The sequence below is a fragment of the Oncorhynchus nerka genome, linkage group LG13 (assembly GCF_034236695.1).
Source record: "Oncorhynchus nerka isolate Pitt River linkage group LG13, Oner_Uvic_2.0, whole genome shotgun sequence".
Taxonomy (NCBI): domain Eukaryota; kingdom Metazoa; phylum Chordata; class Actinopteri; order Salmoniformes; family Salmonidae; genus Oncorhynchus; species Oncorhynchus nerka.
This window is the reverse complement of record NC_088408.1, coordinates 98,585,815-98,605,488: the sequence shown is the minus strand read 5'-3', so window position 1 is coordinate 98,605,488 and position 19,674 is coordinate 98,585,815. Positions and strand designations below refer to the sequence as shown.

Sequence of the window (19,674 nt, the reverse complement as noted above, 5' to 3'; positions counted from 1 at the left end):
ACTCTCTAGTCACTCAAACAGGTAACCAGACTCTCAGGTAACCAGACTCTCTAGTCACTCAAACAGGTAACCAGACTCTCTAGTCACTCAAACAGGTAACCAGCCTCTCAGGTAACCAGCCTCTCAGGTAACCAGACTCTCTAGACACTCAAACAGGTAACCAGACTCTCTAGTCACTCAAACAGGTAACCAGACTCTCTAGACACTCAAACAGGTAACCAGACTCTCAGGTAACCAGACTCTCTAGACACTCAAACAGGTAACCAAACTCTCTAGTCACTCAAACAGGTAACCAGACTCTCTAGTCACTCAAACAGGTAACCAGACTCTCAGGTAACCAGACTCTCTAGACACTCAAACAGGTAACCAGACTCTCTAGTCACTCAAACAGGTAACCAGACTCTCAAATAGGTAACCAGACTCTCAGGTAACCAGACTCTCTAGACACTCAAACAGGTTACCAGACTCTCTAGTCACTCAAACAGGTAACCAGACTCTTTAGTCACTCAAACAGGTAACCAGACTCTTTAGTCACTCAAACAGGTAACCAGACTGACTCTCTAGTCACTCAAACAGGTAACCAGACTCTCTAGACACTCAAACAGGTAACCAGACTCTCTAGTCACTCAAACAGGTAACCAGACTCTCTAGACACTCAAACAGGTAACCAGACTCTCAAATAGGTAACCAGACTCTCAGGTAACCAGACTCTCTAGTCACTCAAACAGGTAACCAGACTCTCAGGTAACCAGACTCTCTAGACACTCAAACAGGTAACCAGACTCTCTAGACACTCAAACAGGTAACCAGACTCTCTAGTCACTCAAACAGGTAACCAGACTCTCTAGACACTCAAACAGGTAACCAGACTCTCTAGACACTCAAACAGGTAACCAGACTCTCAGGTAACCAGACTCTTTAGTCACTCAAACAGGTAACCAGACTGACTCTCTAGTCACTCAAACAGGTAACCAGACTCTCTAGACACTCAAACAGGTAACCAGACTCTCTAGTCACTCAAACAGGTAACCAGACTCTCTAGACACTCAAACAGGTAACCAGACTCTCTAGACACTCAAAACAGGTATCCAGACAATCTTATTTTACCAGGTAAGTTGATGGAGAACACATTCTCATTTACAGCAACGACCTGGGGAATAGTAGGGATGAAGGAGCCAATTGGAAGCTGGGGATGATTATGTGACCATGATGGTATGAGGGCCAGTTTGGGAATTTAGCCAGGACACCGGGGTTAACACCCCTACTCTTAAGATAAGTACCATGGGATCTTTAGTGTCCACAGAGAGTCAGGACACCCGTTTATCGTCCCATCTGAAAGACGGCACCCTACACAGGGCAATGTCCCCAATCACTGCCCTGGGGCATTGGGATATTAATGTTTTAGACCAGAGGAAAGAGTGCCTCCTACTGGCGCTCCAACACCACTTCTAGCATCATCTGGTCTCCCATCCAGAGACTGACCAGGACCAACCCTGCTTAGCTAACGTTTTCTTCATCAATCTACACACATGCCTCATAATGACAAAGCAAAAACAGTTTTTTAGACATTTTCACAAATTTATTTTAAAAAATTAAAACAGATACCTTATTTACATAAGTATTCAAACCCTTTGCTATGAGACTCAACATTGAGCTCAGGTGCATCCTGTTTCCCTTGATCATCCTTGAGATGTTTCTACAACTTGATTGGAGTCCACCTGTGGTAAATTCAATTGATCGGACATGATTTGGAAAGGCACACACCTGTCTATGTAAGATCCCACAGTTGATAGCGCATGTCAGAGCAAAAACCAAGCCATGAGAATTCTCTGTAGAGCTCCGAGACAGGATTGTGTCGAGGCACAGATCTGGGGAAGGGTACCAAAACATTTCCGCAGCATTGATGGTCCCCAAAGAACACAGCGACCTCCATCTCTGTAGCACTCCACCAATCAGGCCTTTATGGTAGAGTGGCCAGACGGAAGCCACCCCTCAGTAAAAGGAACATGACAGCCCGCTTGGAGTTTGGCAAAAGGCACATAAAGGACTCTCAGACCATGAGAAACAAGATTTTATGGTCTGATGAAACCAAGATTAAACTATTTTGCCTGAATGCCAAGCGACATGTCTGTAGGAAACCTGGCGCCATCCCTACGGTGAAGCATGGTGGTGGCAGCATCATGCTGGAGTGTCTTCGGGACAAGTCTCTGAATGTCCTTGAGTGGCCCAGCCAGAGCCCGGACTTGAACCTGATCGAACATCCCTGGAGAGACCTGAAAATAGCTGTGCAGCAACGCTCCCCATCCAACCTGACAGAGCTTGACATGATCTGCAGAGAAGAATGGGAGAAACTCCCCAAATACAGGTGTGCCAAGCTTGTAGCGTCATACCCAAGAAGATTCGAGGCTGTAATCACTCTGTAATCGCTGTCAAAGATGCTTTAACACAGTACTGAGTAAAGGGTCTGAATACTTTTGTAAATGTGATGTTTTTTAAATTATTTTTTCATACATTTGCAAACATTTCTAAAAACCTGTTTTTGTTTTGGCATCATGGGGTAATGTGATGTCATTATGGGGTAATGTGATGTCATCATGGGGTAATGTGATGTCATCATGGGGTAATGTGATGTCATCATGGGGTAATGTGATGTCATCATGGGGTAATGTGATGTCATCATGGGGTAATGTGATGTCATCATGGGGTAATGTGATGTCATCATGGGGTAATGTGTGTAGATTGAAGAAATAAAATGTTTTCAAACATTTCAATATAAGGCTGTAACGTAACAAAATGTGTCAAATCCAACTACTTCCCAACAAACACACACAGACACCATTAGATAGTATCTCTGCCACTCTTTAACTTGTGTGTAATGCGTGTCTGTGCCTGTATGGAACATGTCAGTAACCCGTGTTTTAACATGTGTCCCCTCTCCTCTCCCTTGCCAGGCGTTGCTGGGCCATACAGACACAGTGACCTGTCTGACAGCCTCGTCAGCGTATCACATCCTGGTGTCTGGTTCTAGAGACAGGACATGCATCATCTGGGACCTCAACAAACTGTCCTTCGTCACACAGCTCAGAGGACACCGGGCCCCGGTCTCCGCCCTTTGCATCAACGAACTCACGGTGGGTGGTGTATTCACACTCAGGAACTCACGGTGGGTGGTGTATACACACTCAGGAACTCACGGTGGGTGGTGTATACACACTCAGGAACTCACGGTGGGTGGTGTATTCACACTCAGGAACTCACGGTGGGTGGTGTATTCACACTCAGGAACTCACGGTGGGTGGTGTATTCACACTCAGGAACTCACGGTGGGTGGTGTATTCACACTCAGGAACTCACGGTGGGTGGTGTATTCACACTCAGGAACTCACGGTGGGTGGTGTATTCACACTCAGGAACTCACGGTGGGTGGTGTATTCACACTCAGGAACTCACGGTGGGTGGTGTATTCACACTCAGGAACTCACGGTGGGTGGTGTATTCACACTCAGGAACTCACGGTGGGTGGTGTATTCACACTCAGGAACTCACGGTGGGTGGTGTATTCACACTCAGGAACTCACGGTGGGTGGTGTATACACACTCAGGAACTCACGGTGGGTGGTGTATACACACTCAGGAACTCACGGTGGGTGGTGTATTCACACTCAGGAACTCACGGTGGGTGGTGTATTCACACTCAGGAACTCACGGTGGGTGGTGTATACACACTCAGGAACTCACGGTGGGTGGTGTATTCACACTCAGGAACTCACGGTGGGTGGTGTATTCACACTCAGGAACTCACGGTGGGTGGTGTATTCACACTCAGGAACTCACGGTGGGTGGTGTATTCACACTCAGGAACTCACGGTGGGTGGTGTATTCACACTCAGGAACTCACGGTGGGTGGTGTATTCACACTCAGGAACTCACGGTGGGTGGTGTATTCACACTCAGGAACTCACGGTGGGTGGTGTATTCACACTCAGGAACTCACGGTGGGTGGTGTATTCACGCTCAGGAACTCACGGTGGGTGGTGTATTCACACTCAGGAACTCACGGTGGGTGGTGTATTCACACTCAGGAACTCACGGTGGGTGGTGTATTCACACTCAGGGTGATGTTTGTTTCCCCCAAACCTATTGATGTTACAAGGGTGATTCAGAAATTAAGAGAGATATTTCATTCTAAGGATACTATAGTTTTCACGTTGGATTTATTATTAACTACAAAAATGTTGTTGTTGTTTTATTCTAGTGCCCCTCTGGTTGTTAGCTAGCTAGTTCTGGTCCAACTATAAACCAACTCTAGTTCTGGTCCAACTTTAAACCATCTCTAGTTCTGGTCCAACTTTAAACCAACTCTAGTTCTGGTCCAACTCTAGTTCTGGTCCAACTATAAACCAACTCTAGTTCTGGTCCAACTTTAAACCATCTCTAGTTCTGGTCCAACTTTAAACCAACTCTAGTTCTGGTCCAACTATAAACCAACTCTAGTTCTGGTCCAACTTTAAACCAACTCTAGTTCTGGTCCAACTTTAAACCAACTCTAGTTCTGGTCCATCTCTAGTTCTGGTCCAACTATAAGCCAACTCTAGTTCTGGTCCAACTCTAGTTCTGGTCCAACTATAAGCCAACTCTAGATCTGGTCCAACTCTAGTTCTGGTCCAACTTTAAACCAACTCTAGTTCTGGTCCAACTTTAAACCAACTCTAGTTCTGGTTCAACTATAAACCAACTCTAGTTCTGGTCCAACTTTAAACCAACTCTAGTTCTGGTCCATCTCTAGTTCTGGTCCAACTATAAACCAACTCTAGTTCTGGTCCAACTATAAACCAACTCTAGTTCTGGTCCAACTTTAAACCAACTCTAGTTCTGGTCCAACTTTAAACCATCTCTAGTTCTGGTCCATCTCTAGTTCTGGTCCAACTTTAAACCAACTCTAGTTCTGGTCCAACTCTAGTTCTGGTCCAACTTTAAACCAACTCTAGCTCTGGTCCAACTTTAAACCAACTCTAGTTCTGGTCCAACTATAAACCAACTCTAGTTCTGGTCCAACTATAAACCAACTCTAGTTCTGGTCCAACTATAAACCAACTCTAGTTCTGGTCCATCTCTAGTTCTGGTCCAACTTTAAACCAACTCTAGTTCTGGTCCAACTATAAACCAACTCTAGTTCTGGTCCAACTATAAACCAACTCTAGTTCTGGTCCAACTATAAACCAACTCTAGTTCTGGTCCAACTATAAACCAACTCTAGTTCTGGTCCATCTCTAGTTCTGGTCCAACTTTAAACCAACTCTAGTTCTGCTCCAACTTTAAACCATCTCTAGCTCTGCCATTAGTGTGTTTGGACCATGATAGTTCGTTGGTAACGTGGACACCAAGGAACTTGAAACTCTCGACCCAGGACAGTTGTCCAAGCGGTGATGCAGCCAGTCAAGATGATCTTGGATGTTCGCAGCTGTAGAACGTTTGTTGAGGAGCCGAGGGCTCCTGTGGGGGAGAGGCACTGCCGTGCCATTTTCACGACTGCCCTGGTGTGTGTGGATTATGTTAAGTCCTTAGTGATGGGGACACCAAGGAACTTTAACCTTTCGACCCACTTCACAACAGCCCTTTTGATGTGGATGAGGGCGTACTCTCCCATCTGTCTCCTGTAGTCCACAATCAACTCCTTTTTCTTACTGATGTTGAGGGAGAGGTTGTTGTTCTGGCACCACACAGCCAGGTCTCTGACCTCCTCCCTGTTGGCTGACTCATCACGGTCAGAGATTAGTTCTACCACCGTTGTCTTGATGATGGTGTTGGAGTCGTGTGTGGCCATGCAGTCGTGGATGAACAGGGAGTACAGGAGGGGACTAGACACACACCCCTGAGGGGCGGAGGTGTTGTTGTCTACCCTCACCGCCTGGGGCCAGCCCGTCAGGAAGTCCAGGATCCAGTTGCAGAGGGAGGGGTTCAGTCCCAGGGTCTTTAGCTTGGTGATGAGCTTGGAGGGCACTATGGTGTTGAACGCTGAGCTGTAGATTGTGACCAGCATTCTCACAGTCATTTCCCTCTGGTCCAGGTGAGAGGGCAGTGTGAAGTGCAATTGAGATTGCATCATCTGTGGATTTGTTGGGGCGGTATGTGAATGAGAGTGGGTTTAGGGTTTCTGGGATGATGATGGTGTTGATGTGTGTGTCGTGACCAGCCTTTCAAAGCATTTCAATATTAAAGATGTGAATGCCACAGGGAGATGTCGTCATTTAGGCAGGTTACCTTGGAGCTTTTGGGAACAGGGACAATGGTGGTCAGCTTGAAACATGTTGGGATTACAGACTGGGACCAGGAGAGATTAAACATGTTGGGATTACAGACTGGGACCAGGAGAGATTAAACATGTTGGGATTACAGACTGGGGCAAGGAGAGATTAAACATGTTGGGATTACAGACCGGGACCAGGAGAGATTAAACATGTTGGGATTACAGACTGGGACCAGGAGAGATTAAACATGTTGGGATTACAGACTGGGACCAGGAGAGACTAAACATGTTGGGATTACAGACTGGGGCAAGGAGAGATTAAACATGTTGGGATTACAGACCGGGACCAGGACAGATTAAACATGTTGGGATTACAGACTGGGACCAGGAGAGATTAAACATGTTGGGATTACAGACCGGGACCAGGAGAGATTAAACATGTTGGGATTACAGACCGGGACCAGGAGAGATTAAACATGTTGGGATTACAGACTGGGACCAGGAGAGATTAAACATGTTGGGATTACAGACTGGGACCAGGAGAGATTAAACATGTTGGGATTACAGACCGGGACCAGGAGAGATTAAACATGTTGGGATTACAGACTGGGACCAGGAGAGATTAAACATGTTGGGATTACAGACTGGGGCAAGGAGAGATTAAACATGTTGGGATTACAGACTGGGACCAGGAGAGATTAAACATGTTGGGATTACAGACTGGGACCAGGAGAGATTAAACATGTTGGGATTACAGACCGGGACCAGGAGAGATTAAACATGTTGGGATTACAGACCGGGACCAGGAGAGATTAAACATGTTGGGATTACAGACTGGGACCAGGAGAGATTAAACATGTTGGGATTACAGACTGGGACCAGGAGAGATTAAACATGTTGGGATTACAGACCGGGACCAGGAGAGATTAAACATGTTGGGATTACAGACCGGGACCAGGAGAGATTAAACATGTTGGGATTACAGACCGGGACCAGGAGAGATTAAACATGTCAGTGAAGACACTTGTCAGCTGGTCTGTGCTTTGAGAACACGCCCTGGTAGTCCGTCTGGCCCGTCGGCCTTGAGATTGTTAACCTGTTTAAAACGTTTTGCTCACGTCGGCCCAGGAGAGCTTAGATCACACGGTCATCTGGAAACACAAGGGGCTTTTTACGCAAGGCACAGTGTTATTTTATGACTTGCCTAGTTAAATAACGTGAAATAAATAAAATAAAATAAAAATATTCATACAATCGAGCATAAAAAGCTTGTAGCTCATTTGGGAGTTGTGCGTCCATAGGCAACTCACGGCTGGGTTTCCCTTTGTAATCTGTTACTGTCTGCAAGCCCTGCCACATACGACAAGCATTGGAGCAGGTGTAATAGGATTCTAACCTCCTATATTGTCATTTTGCTTGTTTGATGTCTCGGAGGTTGTATCTTTCTTTTATTAATATTTTTTATTGCGTCCGTGTACTGTTCCTGGTAAGCGGTAGCTTTAGCCCAGCGCGGATAGTGCTTGTAATCCATGCTTTTTGGTGTGGATATACGTTCTTATAGTCACTGTGGGGACGCCATCGTCTATGCACTTACTGATGAAGCCAGTGACTGCTGTGGTAAACTCCTCAATGCTATCGGATGAATCCCAGGAACATATTCCAGTCTGTACTAGATAAAACAGTCTTGTAGGCTTGTCTGTTTCATCGGACCACTTCCTGTTTGAGCTCATCACTGGTACTTCCTGTTTGAGCTTTTGTTTGTACGCAGGAGAATGGAGTCATGGTCAGATTTGCTGAAGGGAGGACGAGGGAAGGCCTTGCATGTGTTTCTGTTGGTAGAATAAAAGTAGTCTGCGGTTCTAGTGCCCCTAGTGGCGTGTTAGAAGAAGTGCGGTAGGACGGTTTCAAGTCTCCCCATGTTAGTCTCCGCCCACCAGAAACGCTGCCTCTGGGTGAGTGGTTTCTTGTATTGTTTATGGCCTCGCACGGTTTGTGGAGTGTCAGAGTGATGTTGGCTTGTTGAAGGATGTGGACGAGGTCTGCAGAATACCATGAGGTTTTCATTATCACCTGAGCAACAGATCGAGATTTCCTTCACACTTGATTCAGCACACCAGTTGTTATTTATGAAAAAACATACTGAATACTTATGTAAATGTTATATTTAAGTTTTTTTTTTTAAACCTGTTTTCATTTCATCATTATAGGGTATTGTGATGTCATTATGGGTTATTGTGATGTCATTATGGGTTATTGTGATGTCATTATGGGTTATTGTGATGTCATTATGGGTTATTGTGATGTCATTATGGGTTATTGTGATGTCATTATAGGGTATTGTGTGTAGATTGATGAGGGGGGGAAACAATTTAATCAATTTTAAAATAAAGGCTGTAAACGTAACAAAATGTGGAAAAAGTCAAGGGGTCTGAATACTTTCATAAGGCTCTGTGTATTCAGCTGTACATTAGCTAAAACTTCAAACAAAGTGAACTTGATCACTTGATTATCTCTCTCTCTCTCTCTCTCTGTGTGTGTGTGTGTATATATATGCCTATATATATATATATATATATACAGGGAGACATAGTGTCTTCGGCGGGCACCTACATCCATGTGTGGAGCATCAACGGCAGTCCCATAGCCAGCGCCAACACCTTCACAGGCCGCTCCCAGCAGATCCTCTGTTGCTGTGTGTCAGAGATGAACGAATGGGACACGCAGAACGTCATCGTCACCGGACACTCCGACGGCGTCGTCAGGGTAACCAACACTTCCTCCCTTCCTCTCTTCTCATCCTACTCTTACTCCATCTTCTTTTTTTTGGGAAGGGGGGGGGGGTTCAGATGAAGCCTAGTACTGGACAAAAAACAACAAAAAAAGCAAGGTCAACGAGGAATCTCCATTGAAAGTTATTTTTAGTTTTTATCTGAATCTGGGAAACCAGCCCTTAATATCTGTCACTCTTTGTACGTAGTGTATTTATGCTTCAAAATGAGTTTCTTCATCAAAGATATTAAAGTTTTCTAATCTCGTTTTCCTTCCTGTAGTTCTGGAGGATGGAATTCCTACAAGTCCCAGAAACCCCTGCTCCAGAGCCCATCGAGCCCCCTGATGTAACTGACTGCTGTACAGAGGACAAGCTGGGTAGGTCTCTGTGTGTGTGTGTGTGTGTGTGTGTGTGTGTGTGTGTGTGTGTGTGTGTGTGTGTGTGTGTGTAAGTCTCTAATACTGGTGAGGTCATAATTTCATCACGAAGCAAAAAGACATCTGGATGTCTCCCCTTCACTATGAAGTCCACTGCAAAAGTAGTGCACTATGTAGGGAATAGGGTGCCATAGGGCTCTGGTCTAAAGTAGTGCACTATCTAGGGAATAGGGTGCCATTGGGGATGCCGCCTCTGTGTCCTGTGAGCAATAAAGTAGTCTTTCTCTTCGTCTCCAGCAGAGGGACCCGAGAGCCAGAACGCTGACGAAGACAGCAGCGAATCAGACGGAGACGAGCCCTGCCTCAGCACAGAGTCCAAACCCTCCCCTCTGCCCAACGCTGCAGCTGGGGGAGGAGCTGGATCGGTTGGGGGAGGATCAGGCAGCCAACCAGGCAGCACCGTCCACAGACCCAAAGGTCGGTTTACCAGTCAGCCAGCCAGCCAGCCAGTCATCCAGCCAGCCAGCCAGCCAATCATCCAGTCATCCATTCAGTCAGTCAGCCAGTCAGTCAGCCAGTCATCCATTCAGTCAGCCAGTCATCCATTCAGTCAGCCAGCCATCCAGTCATCCAGCCAGTCATCCATTCAGTCATCCATTCAGTCAGTCAGCCAGCCAATCATCCATCCAGTCAGTCAGCCAGCCATCCAGTCAGTCAGCCAGCCAGCCAGTCAGTCAGCCAGCCAGCCAATCATCCAGTCAGCCAGCCAGCCAGCCAATCAGCCAGCCAGTCAATCATCCAGTCAGCCAGTCATCCAGCCAGCCAGCCAGTCAGTCATCCAGTCAGCCAGCCAGTCAGTCATCCAGTCATCCAGCCAGTCAGTCATCCAGTCAGCCAGCCAGTCAATCATCCAGTCAGCCAGTCATCCAGCCAGTCATCCAGTCAGCCAGTCATCCAGCCAGCCAGCCAGTCATCCAGTCAGCCAGTCAGTCAGTCGACCTACCTATATGAAGGCAGAGTGTGACAATGTTCATCATTTGATGACTTCATTTGTTGAATAGGTAATTGGCTAAAACCTACTATATTCTGATATTTTTCTCCATCTCTCCTGTTTTGATTCCTACATACCTGTAACAGACACTATCTGGTATAATCCTGTTTTGATTCCTACATACCTGTAACAGACACTATCTGATATAATCCTGTTTTGATTCCTACATACCTGTAACAGACACTATCTGATATAATCCTGTTTTGATTCATACATACCTGTAACAGACACTATCTGGTATAATCCTGTTTTGATTCCTACATACCTGTAACAGACACTATCTGGTATAATCCTGTTTTGATTCCTACATACCTGTAACAGACACTATCTGATATAATCCTGTTTTGATTCCTACATACCTGTAACAGACACTATCTGATATAATCCTGTTTTGATTCCTACATACCTGTAACAGACACTATCTGGTATAATCCTGTTTTGATTCCTACATACCTGTAACAGACACTATCTGATATAATGCTGTTTTGATTCCTACATACCTATAACAGACACTATCTGGTATAATCCTGTTTTGATTCCTACATACCTGTAACAGACACTATCTGATATAATCCTGTTTTGATTCCTACATACCTGTAACAGACACTATCTGATATAATCCTGTTTTGATTCCTACATACCTGTAACAGACACTATCTGATATAATCCTGTTTTGATTCCTACATACCTGTAACAGACACTATCTGGTATAATCCTGTTTTGATTCCTACATACCTGTAACAGACACTATCTGATATAATCCTGTTTTGATTCCTACATACCTGTAACAGACACTATCTGATATAAAGGACCTTTCAAGAGTACAGACGACCACCCATCATTAATGGTCTGTAGATCCTGAGGGTCCCGGTGCCCTCGAGCTTTCAGTCAGTCAGTTAATCAGCCAGTCAGTTAATCAGTCAGTTAATCAGTGAGCCAGTTAATCAGCCAGTCAGTTAATCAGTCAGTCAGTCAGTTAATCAGCCAGTCAGTTAATCAGTCAGTCAGTTAATCAGTCAGTCAGTCAGTTAATCAGCCAGTTAATCAGCCAGTCAGTTAATCAGTCAGTTAATCGGTCGGTCAGTTAATCAGTCAGTCAGTTAATCAGTCAGTCAGTTAATCAGTCAATCAGTCAGTCAGTTAATGTCAGTCAGTTAATCCGTCAGTCAGTTAATCAGTCAGTCAGTCAGTTAATCAGTCAGTCAGTTAATCCGTCAGTCAGTCAGTTAATCGGTCAGTCAGTCAGTTAATCAGTCAGTCAGTTAATCAGTCAGTCAGTTAATCAGTCAGTCAGCCAGTTAATCAGCCAGTCAGTTAATCGGTCGGTCAGTCAGTTAATCAGTCAGTCAGTTAATCAGTCAGTCAGTCAATCAGTCAGTCAGTTAATCCGTCAGTCAGTTAATCAGTCAGTCAGTTAATCAGTCAGTCAGTCAGTTAATCAGTCAGTCAGTTAATCAGTCAGTCAGTCAGTTAATCAGTCAGTCAGTTAATCAGTCAGTCAGTTAATCAGTCAGTCAGTTAATCAGTCAGTCAGTTAATCAGTCAGTTAATCAGTCAGTCAGTTAATCGGTCTCTGTACTGTACCATACAGAGGTAGAGCTTGTATGAGAATGTTAATCTTCATTCATTTTATATTTGAAGACTTAAGTTCTATAGTTTATTAGCCAAACCTACCCCATTCTTACTACTTTGCAACACAAAAATAAAATGCTTTTTTTTTCTGCAGTTCCTAGGGGTCCCGGTGCCCCCGGGGGTCGGCCAGGGGCCTCCTGGTCAGTGGACAGCGGGTCAGATGACTCCCGACGCTGGTCAGACACCCTCAGCCTGGACGAGAAGGACGGCTTTGTGTTCGTCAACTACTCCGAGGGACAGACGGGACAGACACCCCTCAAACCAGGGGTCCACCCTCACCCCCAGCTTCACCCTCCGCACCCCATAGCAGGCCATGGGGGGGTCCCCCAGCCCGTACACCCCACCACCATGGAGGCACGGCCCTATAACCAGCTCAGAGCAGGTACTGACCAAACCACAGTAATGCAGATCACCCATTAACACAGAGTGATGTATACTGCTGGGTGTGTTTCCCAGTTGGTCTGAGTTTGTGGGTGTTGCGGTGTGTGTGTCTGTGTGTCTGTGTGTGTGTGTGTGTGTGTGTGTGTGTCCTCTAGCTGGTGCATTGTTAAAGTGCTGCCACTAAACTGTGTGTGTGTGTGTGTGTAGGCTACAGATGGGAGCGACAGCTGGTGTTCCGTAGTAAATTGACCATGCACACTGCATTCAACCGGAAGGACAACGCCCACCCAGCAGAGATCACATCCCTCGCCATCTCCAAGTAGGTAGTCTGTCTGTGTGTGTGTGTGTGTGTGTGTGTGTGTGTGTGTGTGTCTGTCTGTGTGTGCGCCTCACTGCATTGAAATGTATATGTGACAGAGACAGCATTCACAAGACAGTTTAGAGGTGGAGGTTGTATAGAGATATAGACAGTATTCACAAGACAGTTTAGTGTACAGAGAAAGATGCTTTATAGTTGCATGGTGGCAGTAATCTTCTCCCTCACTCTCTCTTCCCACCTCTCTACTCTCTCTCCTTGCCTCCCCTTCTCTCTCTCTCTCTCTTTCTCCCCCTCTCTACTCTCTCTCCTTGCCTCCCCTTCTCTCTCTCTTTCTCACCTCTCTACTCTCTCTCCTTGCCTCCCCTTCTCTCTCTCTTTCTCCCCCTCTCTACTCTCTCTCCTTGCCTCCCCTTCTCTCTCTCTTTCTCCCCCTCTCTACTCTCTCTCCTTGCCTCCCCTTCTCTCTCTTTTTCTCCCCCTCTCTACTCTCTCTCCTTGCCTCCCCTTCTCTCTTTCTCCCCCTCTCTACTCTCTCTCCTTGCCTCCCCTTCTCTCTCTCTTTCTCCCCCTCTCTACTCTCTCTCTTTCCTACCTCTCTACTCTCTCCCCCTGCCTCCCCTTCTCTCTCTCCTCTCTGTGTGTGTTTGTCTCTCCCCCTCCCCCAGGGACCACAGTAAGATCCTGGTGGGTGATGGTCGTGGCAGAGTGTTCAGCTGGTCGGTGAGTGACCAGCCTGGTCGTTCTGCTGCTGACCACTGGGTGAAGGACGAGGTTGTGGACAGCTGTTCTGGCTGTACCGTACGTTTCTCCCTCACAGAGAGACGTCACCACTGCAGGAACTGTGGACAGCTCTTCTGTCAGAAGTAAGTCTCTGCAGGTCAGGGTTCGTGGCCCCCCAACAACAACAAAAAATTGGGGTTAATGTAGAACGATTATTAACAATAATCATTCGTCATCGTGTTTATTTGTTAAAGGGACAGATACAATTAAATTAATTGACACATGTAATACCAGTTAGCCAATTAGGGTTACTTGCCTTAATCAAGGGCACATCGACAGAGATTTCGTCCTTGTCTCGGGTATTGGAACCAGCAACCTTTCGGGTACTGGTCCAACGCTCATACCGCTAGGTTACCTGTCGCCCCAATCGTTTGCAGCATCAGTCCTCTAGATGGCCGGAAAAGGCTGCTGAAATGGTTAACGCCGAATTAACATGAAATGGTTAACCAACAATGAACCCGCTATAATATTACAATTAAAATATTGTACAGCCCCATAACCTCAAGGAGTTTTACCAGGGACCAAGCACTGTGCACTAGTGTCTCTCTCTCTCTCTCTTTCTTCTCTCTCTCTCTCTCTCTCTTCTCTCTCTCTCTGTCTCTCTCTCTCTCTCTCTCTCTCTCTCTCTCTCTCTCTCCTCTCTCTGTCTCTCTCTGTTTGTCTCTCTGTCCGTCTCTCTCTCTCTCTCTCTTCTGTCTGTCTCTGTCTCTCTCTTTCTTCGCTCTCTCTCTCGCTCTCTCTCTTTCTTCTATCTCTCCCAGGTGTAGTCGTTTCCAGTCTGAGATCAAGCGTCTGAAGATCTCATCCCCGGTGAGGGTCTGTCAGAACTGTTACTATAACCTGCAGCACGAGCGCAGCGCTGAGGACGGATGCAGAAACTAACCAAGGTCCTCGGTCCCACACCACTACAGCGGAAAGCCTATGTTGTGCCCGTTCTCTCTCTACTTTTACACACCCCCAAAAATACCCCACCTGTGCACCCCTCTACACACACCTGTCCAGTAACCACATGTAACGCTCTGAATGACGCAGACTAAAAGGGATCACCGATTTGAACTGTGGCGATTGTTTCCGTAACTGTGGTAGTTAGTTTAGTATGAAGAAGACTGGGGGGGGTGGATAGAAAAAGCCGTTGGTTTAGTATGAAGAAGACTGGGGGGGGGGGTTGGATAGGAAAAGCCGTTGGTTTAGTATGAAGAAGACTGGGGGGGTTGGATAGGAAAAGCCGTTGGTTTAGTATGAAGAAGACTGGGGGGGTGGATAGGAAAAGCCGTTGGTTTAGTATGAAGAAGACTGGGGGGGGTGTGGATAGGAAAAGCCGTTGGTTTAGTATGAAGAAGACTGGGGGGTTGGATAGGAAAAGCCGTTGGTTTAGTATGAAGAAGACTGGGGGGTGGATAGGAAAAGCCGTTGGTTTAGTATGAAGAAGACTGGGGGGTGGATAGGAAAAGCCGTTGGTTTAGTATGAAGAAGACTGGGGGGGATAGGAAAAGCCGTTGGTTTAGTATGAAGAAGACTGGGGGGGGATAGGAAAAGCCGTTGGTTTAGTATGAAGAAGACTGGGGGGTGGATAGGAAAAGCCGTTGGTTTAGTATGAAGAAGACTGGGGGGTGGATAGGAAAAGCCGTTGGTTTAGTATGAAGAAGACTGGGGGATAGGAAAAGCCGTTGGTTTAGTATGAAGAAGACTGGGGGGGGGGGGAAAGCCTATCAAATAGAGAGAGAAGAGTGTGAGAAGAGAGTTCGTTAAACAATCTTTAATTTCTCGCTTTCTTTCACAGAATAAAACGCTGACCCTCAGCTCTATCCTCCGTGTAATCTCACCATTAGATCTTAGAGACCAACAGGAAACTCCTTCAGTTCAAAACTTGTTTATATTGTAAATACTTAACATTGACCTTTTTAACGAGCAGGAGGTGGGGGGAGAGAGAAAAAAACGGAGAAAATAATTATATTAATGGTTGTTGAGGACAAAAAAAAAAAGTGATTGTGACTAATCATTCCCGGCTTTAAAAACTAAAGGAATGTGTGTAATGTTAGTCTATAATGTCACGGAAGCCCAGAGGGAATGAGAACTGCTACGCTCCAAATGGCACCCTATTCCCTACGTTGCGCACTACTTTTGACCAGAGTCCTATGAGAATAGGGTGCAAAGAGCAAGTCCACTATAAGAGAATTAGGGACGCTATTTGGGATGTGGACGATGATAATGACCGGGGGGGACTATGAATGTTATAATAATAGTAATAAGTGTTTGTGGGTTGACATTACAGTTTCTAGTTATGCAATGACTTCTTCATTTCTTTTTACATTTTTTTTTATTACAATGTGTGAGTTTGATGTGTGAGTTGCCCACAGTGTCAAGCGACTGCCATTAAAGTGAGATTGCGTCTTGTCTTTTCTTCGCCAAATCGTTTCGATATATATATATATCACGCTGAGTAGTATGTATGATGAGCTAACCGTGTCTGTCTTGCATCTACCATGCAGGCTTTAGTTTGGAACACGTAACCCCCCCTCCCTCCCTCTCCCTCCCCCCCACCAAACAGTTTAGTTCCCAGATTATGTTATTGTTGTTGTTTTTATCAAGACTGGAGAAAATATCATATCAAATCAAATGTTATTTGTTTATTTGTCACCTGCGCCGAATACAACAGGTGTGGATCTTACCGTGAAATGCTTCATTACGAGCCCTTTAACTAAACAATACAGTTTTAAGAAAAAAAGTGTCAAGTAAAATAATTGTTGAGTTAATTTTTTATTTTATTTTTTTTAAAGTAAAAAATCATTAAAGAGCTGCAGTAAAATAACAATAGTGGGGCTTTATACAGGAGGTACTGGGTCAATGTGGAGGCTATATACAGGAGGTACTGGGTCAATGTGGAGGCTATATACAGGGGGTACTGGGTCAATGTGGAGGCTATATACAGGGGGTACTGGGTCAATGTGGAGGCTATATACAGGGGGTACCGGTACCGAGTCAATGTGCGGGGGCACCGGTTAGTGGAGGTAATGGAGGTAATATGTACATGTAGGTAGAGTTATTAAAGTGACTATGTAGATAATAAACCGTTCGGTTTCTAGGCTTTCCTTCCCGTTACCATAGCAATATTTATTTGATAGCTCCGTTGATCTGTGGTCTCCATAGGACATTACTGGTGTTTCGCCTGGAGGTAAATCATCATGGGTTCATCATCTGAAATAGAATATAGAGAATATACACAATACATGTGTGATAGATTCATCTGTTTTGATCACATCTCATTACTGCATTGCTCTTGCTATGCTACTGTAGTTGCTGTATTGTAGAGATAGTGTATAGCATTAGTGTACGGCGACCTCTGCTCCCCCCCGTCTAGGTCAGGACCTCTGCTCTCCCCATCTAGGTCAGGACCTCTGCTCTCCTCGTCTAGGTCAGGACCTCTGCTCTCCTCGTCTAGGTCAGGACCTCTGCTCTCCCCGTCTAGGTCAGGACCTCTGCTCTCCTCGTCTAGGTCAGGACCTCTGCTCCCCCCCCCCCCCGTCTAGGTCAGGACCTCTGCTCTCCCCGTCTAGGTCAGGACCTCTGCTCTCCTCGTCTAGGTCAGGACCTCTGCTCCCCCCATCTAGGTCAGGACCTCTGCTCTCCCCGTCTAGGTCAGGACCTCTGCTCCCCCCGTCTAGGTCAGGACCTCTGCTCCCCCCGTCTAGGTCAGGACCTCTGCTCCCCCCGTCTAGGTCAGGACCTCTGCTCTCCCCGTCTAGGTCAGGACCTCTGCTCTCCCCGTCTAAGTGGATGAGAAAGAGTAGCATTACACTAATTTATACATTGATTCTAATATGGAGACCTATGGAATAGCTGCAGTAGAACTACAGATGAGACCCAGTTAACCAGAGAGTCCTATGGAATAGCTGCTGTAGAACTAGAGATGAGACCCAGTTAACCAGAGTCCTATGGAATAGCTGCAGTAGAACTAGAGATGAGACCCAGTTAACCAGAGAGACCTATGGAATAGCTGCAGTAGAACTAGAGATGAGACCCAGTTAACCAGAGAGTCCTATGGAATAGCTGCAGTAGAACTAGAGATGAGACCCAGTTAACCAGAGAGTCCTATGGAATAGCTGCAGTAGAACTAGAGATGAGACCCAGTTAACCAGAGAGTCCTATGGAATAGCTGCAGTAGAACTAGAGATGAGACCCAGTTAACCAGAGAGACCTGTGGAATAGCTGCAGTAGAACTAGAGATGAGACCCAGTTAACCAGAGAGACCTATGGAATAGCTGCAGTAGAACTAGAGATGAGACCCAGTTAACCAGAGAGTCCTATGGAATAGCTGCAGTAGAACTAGAGATGAGACCCAGTTAACCAGAGAGTCCTATGGAATAGCTGCAGTAGAACTAGAGATGAGACCCAGTTAACCAGAGAGTCCTATGGAATAGCTGCAGTAGAACTACAGATGAGACCCAGTAGTGTGTGTTAGTGAGAGATAATCTAAAATGTTCTAGGTGTTTTACATCTACTAAAATGAAAGCAAGTTAGGGTTGTACAGTTGTATCTGGAACGTTTGGGGATACAAGGATCACCTCGATATATATATATATATATTTGACTGAGGACGATCTCTATAGTTGATTGCAGCATGAAATCCTCTCTCGGTCACAAGAAAAGCGATTTGCTCGTCACATTTCACCCTTGAGATGTCGTTAGCTAGCTAGTATGTTTAGAAGTAGTTCTCGATGTATATGTGGGGACCGTGAAATGCGAACATAGTTTGTTTGTGGTCATGATTCGTCATCGATCTGCATCCCTCGTTCATTCGTCGTGTTCTGTATGTTGATGATGCTGTGGGCAACAGTGCATTGAAGTGCTGCTTTCTTTACTAGAAATCACTTTTTATTTTTTACACTTTATTTGATTTTTTTTGTAACTTTTTTTGGGGAGAGTCTCTTCTGACAGGTAAAAACACTTCGAGCTGTAACACAAGTGCAGTCAATGAGTTGTTAATGATCGATTAGAGTGTGACGACCCCCCTCCCCCCCCCCCCTCCGTGTTATATGCACTCTTATTACTATTGGTAAATCACTCTAGGTATGTACTGTATCATAACAGCCAGCTGATAACATGTCTGTTACTAAGCAACTTCAAAATAAACCAGATGGCTTATTATTGTTATTATTATTATTATTCATCTAAGTTCATTATTTCCACCTTCTCCATGTACACAAAAAATAATAACAAACAAAAAAAGTTTAGAAAGGAATAAGAATCATGATTTTTATCGAATGCTAATTTTATGTTGTCAGGCTATCATTTTTTTTTTAAGGAAAAGGGTGCATTTCTTATCCAGAGTGAAATGAACTGTATAAAGTATTTATGCAAATATTAACTGAGTTTTTCCTTCTTTTTTTATGTCAGGAAGTTGTTGTGTGTGGATTAACACAACTGATTTTGTGTCCAGTTGCATTGAACATGTTTTATTTACATTATTTTTGTAGTTTATTTTTTGTTTTCGTGATTTTTTTTTTTTTCAGCGCATTGTCAGTCTTATGCGTTTTGTTTTTAAGCCATTATTAACCCCCGAAGCGATAGGTCGGTGTACAGTTACGATGGGAGTGCTGGAGATGTACCCCAACTCTGGGTGGCCTTTTTCTATTCTTTATGGAAGAAGAAGAGAAAAAAACAAGGACTGATCAAATTTAAATAATGTATTATTTTTGATGGTCTTGTATTAGACTGCATTACTACAGTATCTAGTGTGCAATCTGTGATGATAGCTGAATGTTCATTGTGTATATGTGTTCAGTACAACAATGAGAAGAACCGTAGAATAACCCCTACAGAAACTGTAACAATAATACAATAGATCTGGTACGTATAATTTCATTAAATACTTGCTGTTTTACCACCAATTAGAGCTGTGTGTATGTGTGTTTTATTCGTAACGTATGTAAACCAATACTGCTGTTATGTTGACACACGTTGATCCCAGAGACATATTTACTTCAGAATGTAATATAAAAGGGCTCCCGAGTGGCGGTGCAGTCTAAGGCACTGCATCCTCAATGCAAGAGGTGTCACTGCAGTCCCTGGTTTGAATCCAGGCTGTATCACATCCTGCCGTGATTGGGAGTCCCATAG

At 45.1% G+C, this 19,674-nt stretch overlaps 1 protein-coding gene across 1 annotated transcript in view; it reads left to right on the top strand.

Annotated features, from left to right (window-relative positions):
* wdfy3 (WD repeat and FYVE domain containing 3) overlaps positions 1–14,495 on the top strand; it is a 252,100-nt gene extending 237,605 nt beyond the window's left edge. The window contains 8 exon segments of the mRNA XM_065026907.1: positions 2,952–3,131; positions 8,828–9,010; positions 9,298–9,394; positions 9,692–9,871; positions 12,172–12,459; positions 12,666–12,777; positions 13,443–13,640; positions 14,319–14,495. Of these exon segments, the coding sequence (XP_064882979.1) occupies positions 2,952–3,131; positions 8,828–9,010; positions 9,298–9,394; positions 9,692–9,871; positions 12,172–12,459; positions 12,666–12,777; positions 13,443–13,640; positions 14,319–14,439 (1,359 nt within the window). The 3' untranslated portion in view covers positions 14,440–14,495.
* The last annotated feature ends 5,179 nt before the right edge of the window (positions 14,496–19,674 follow it).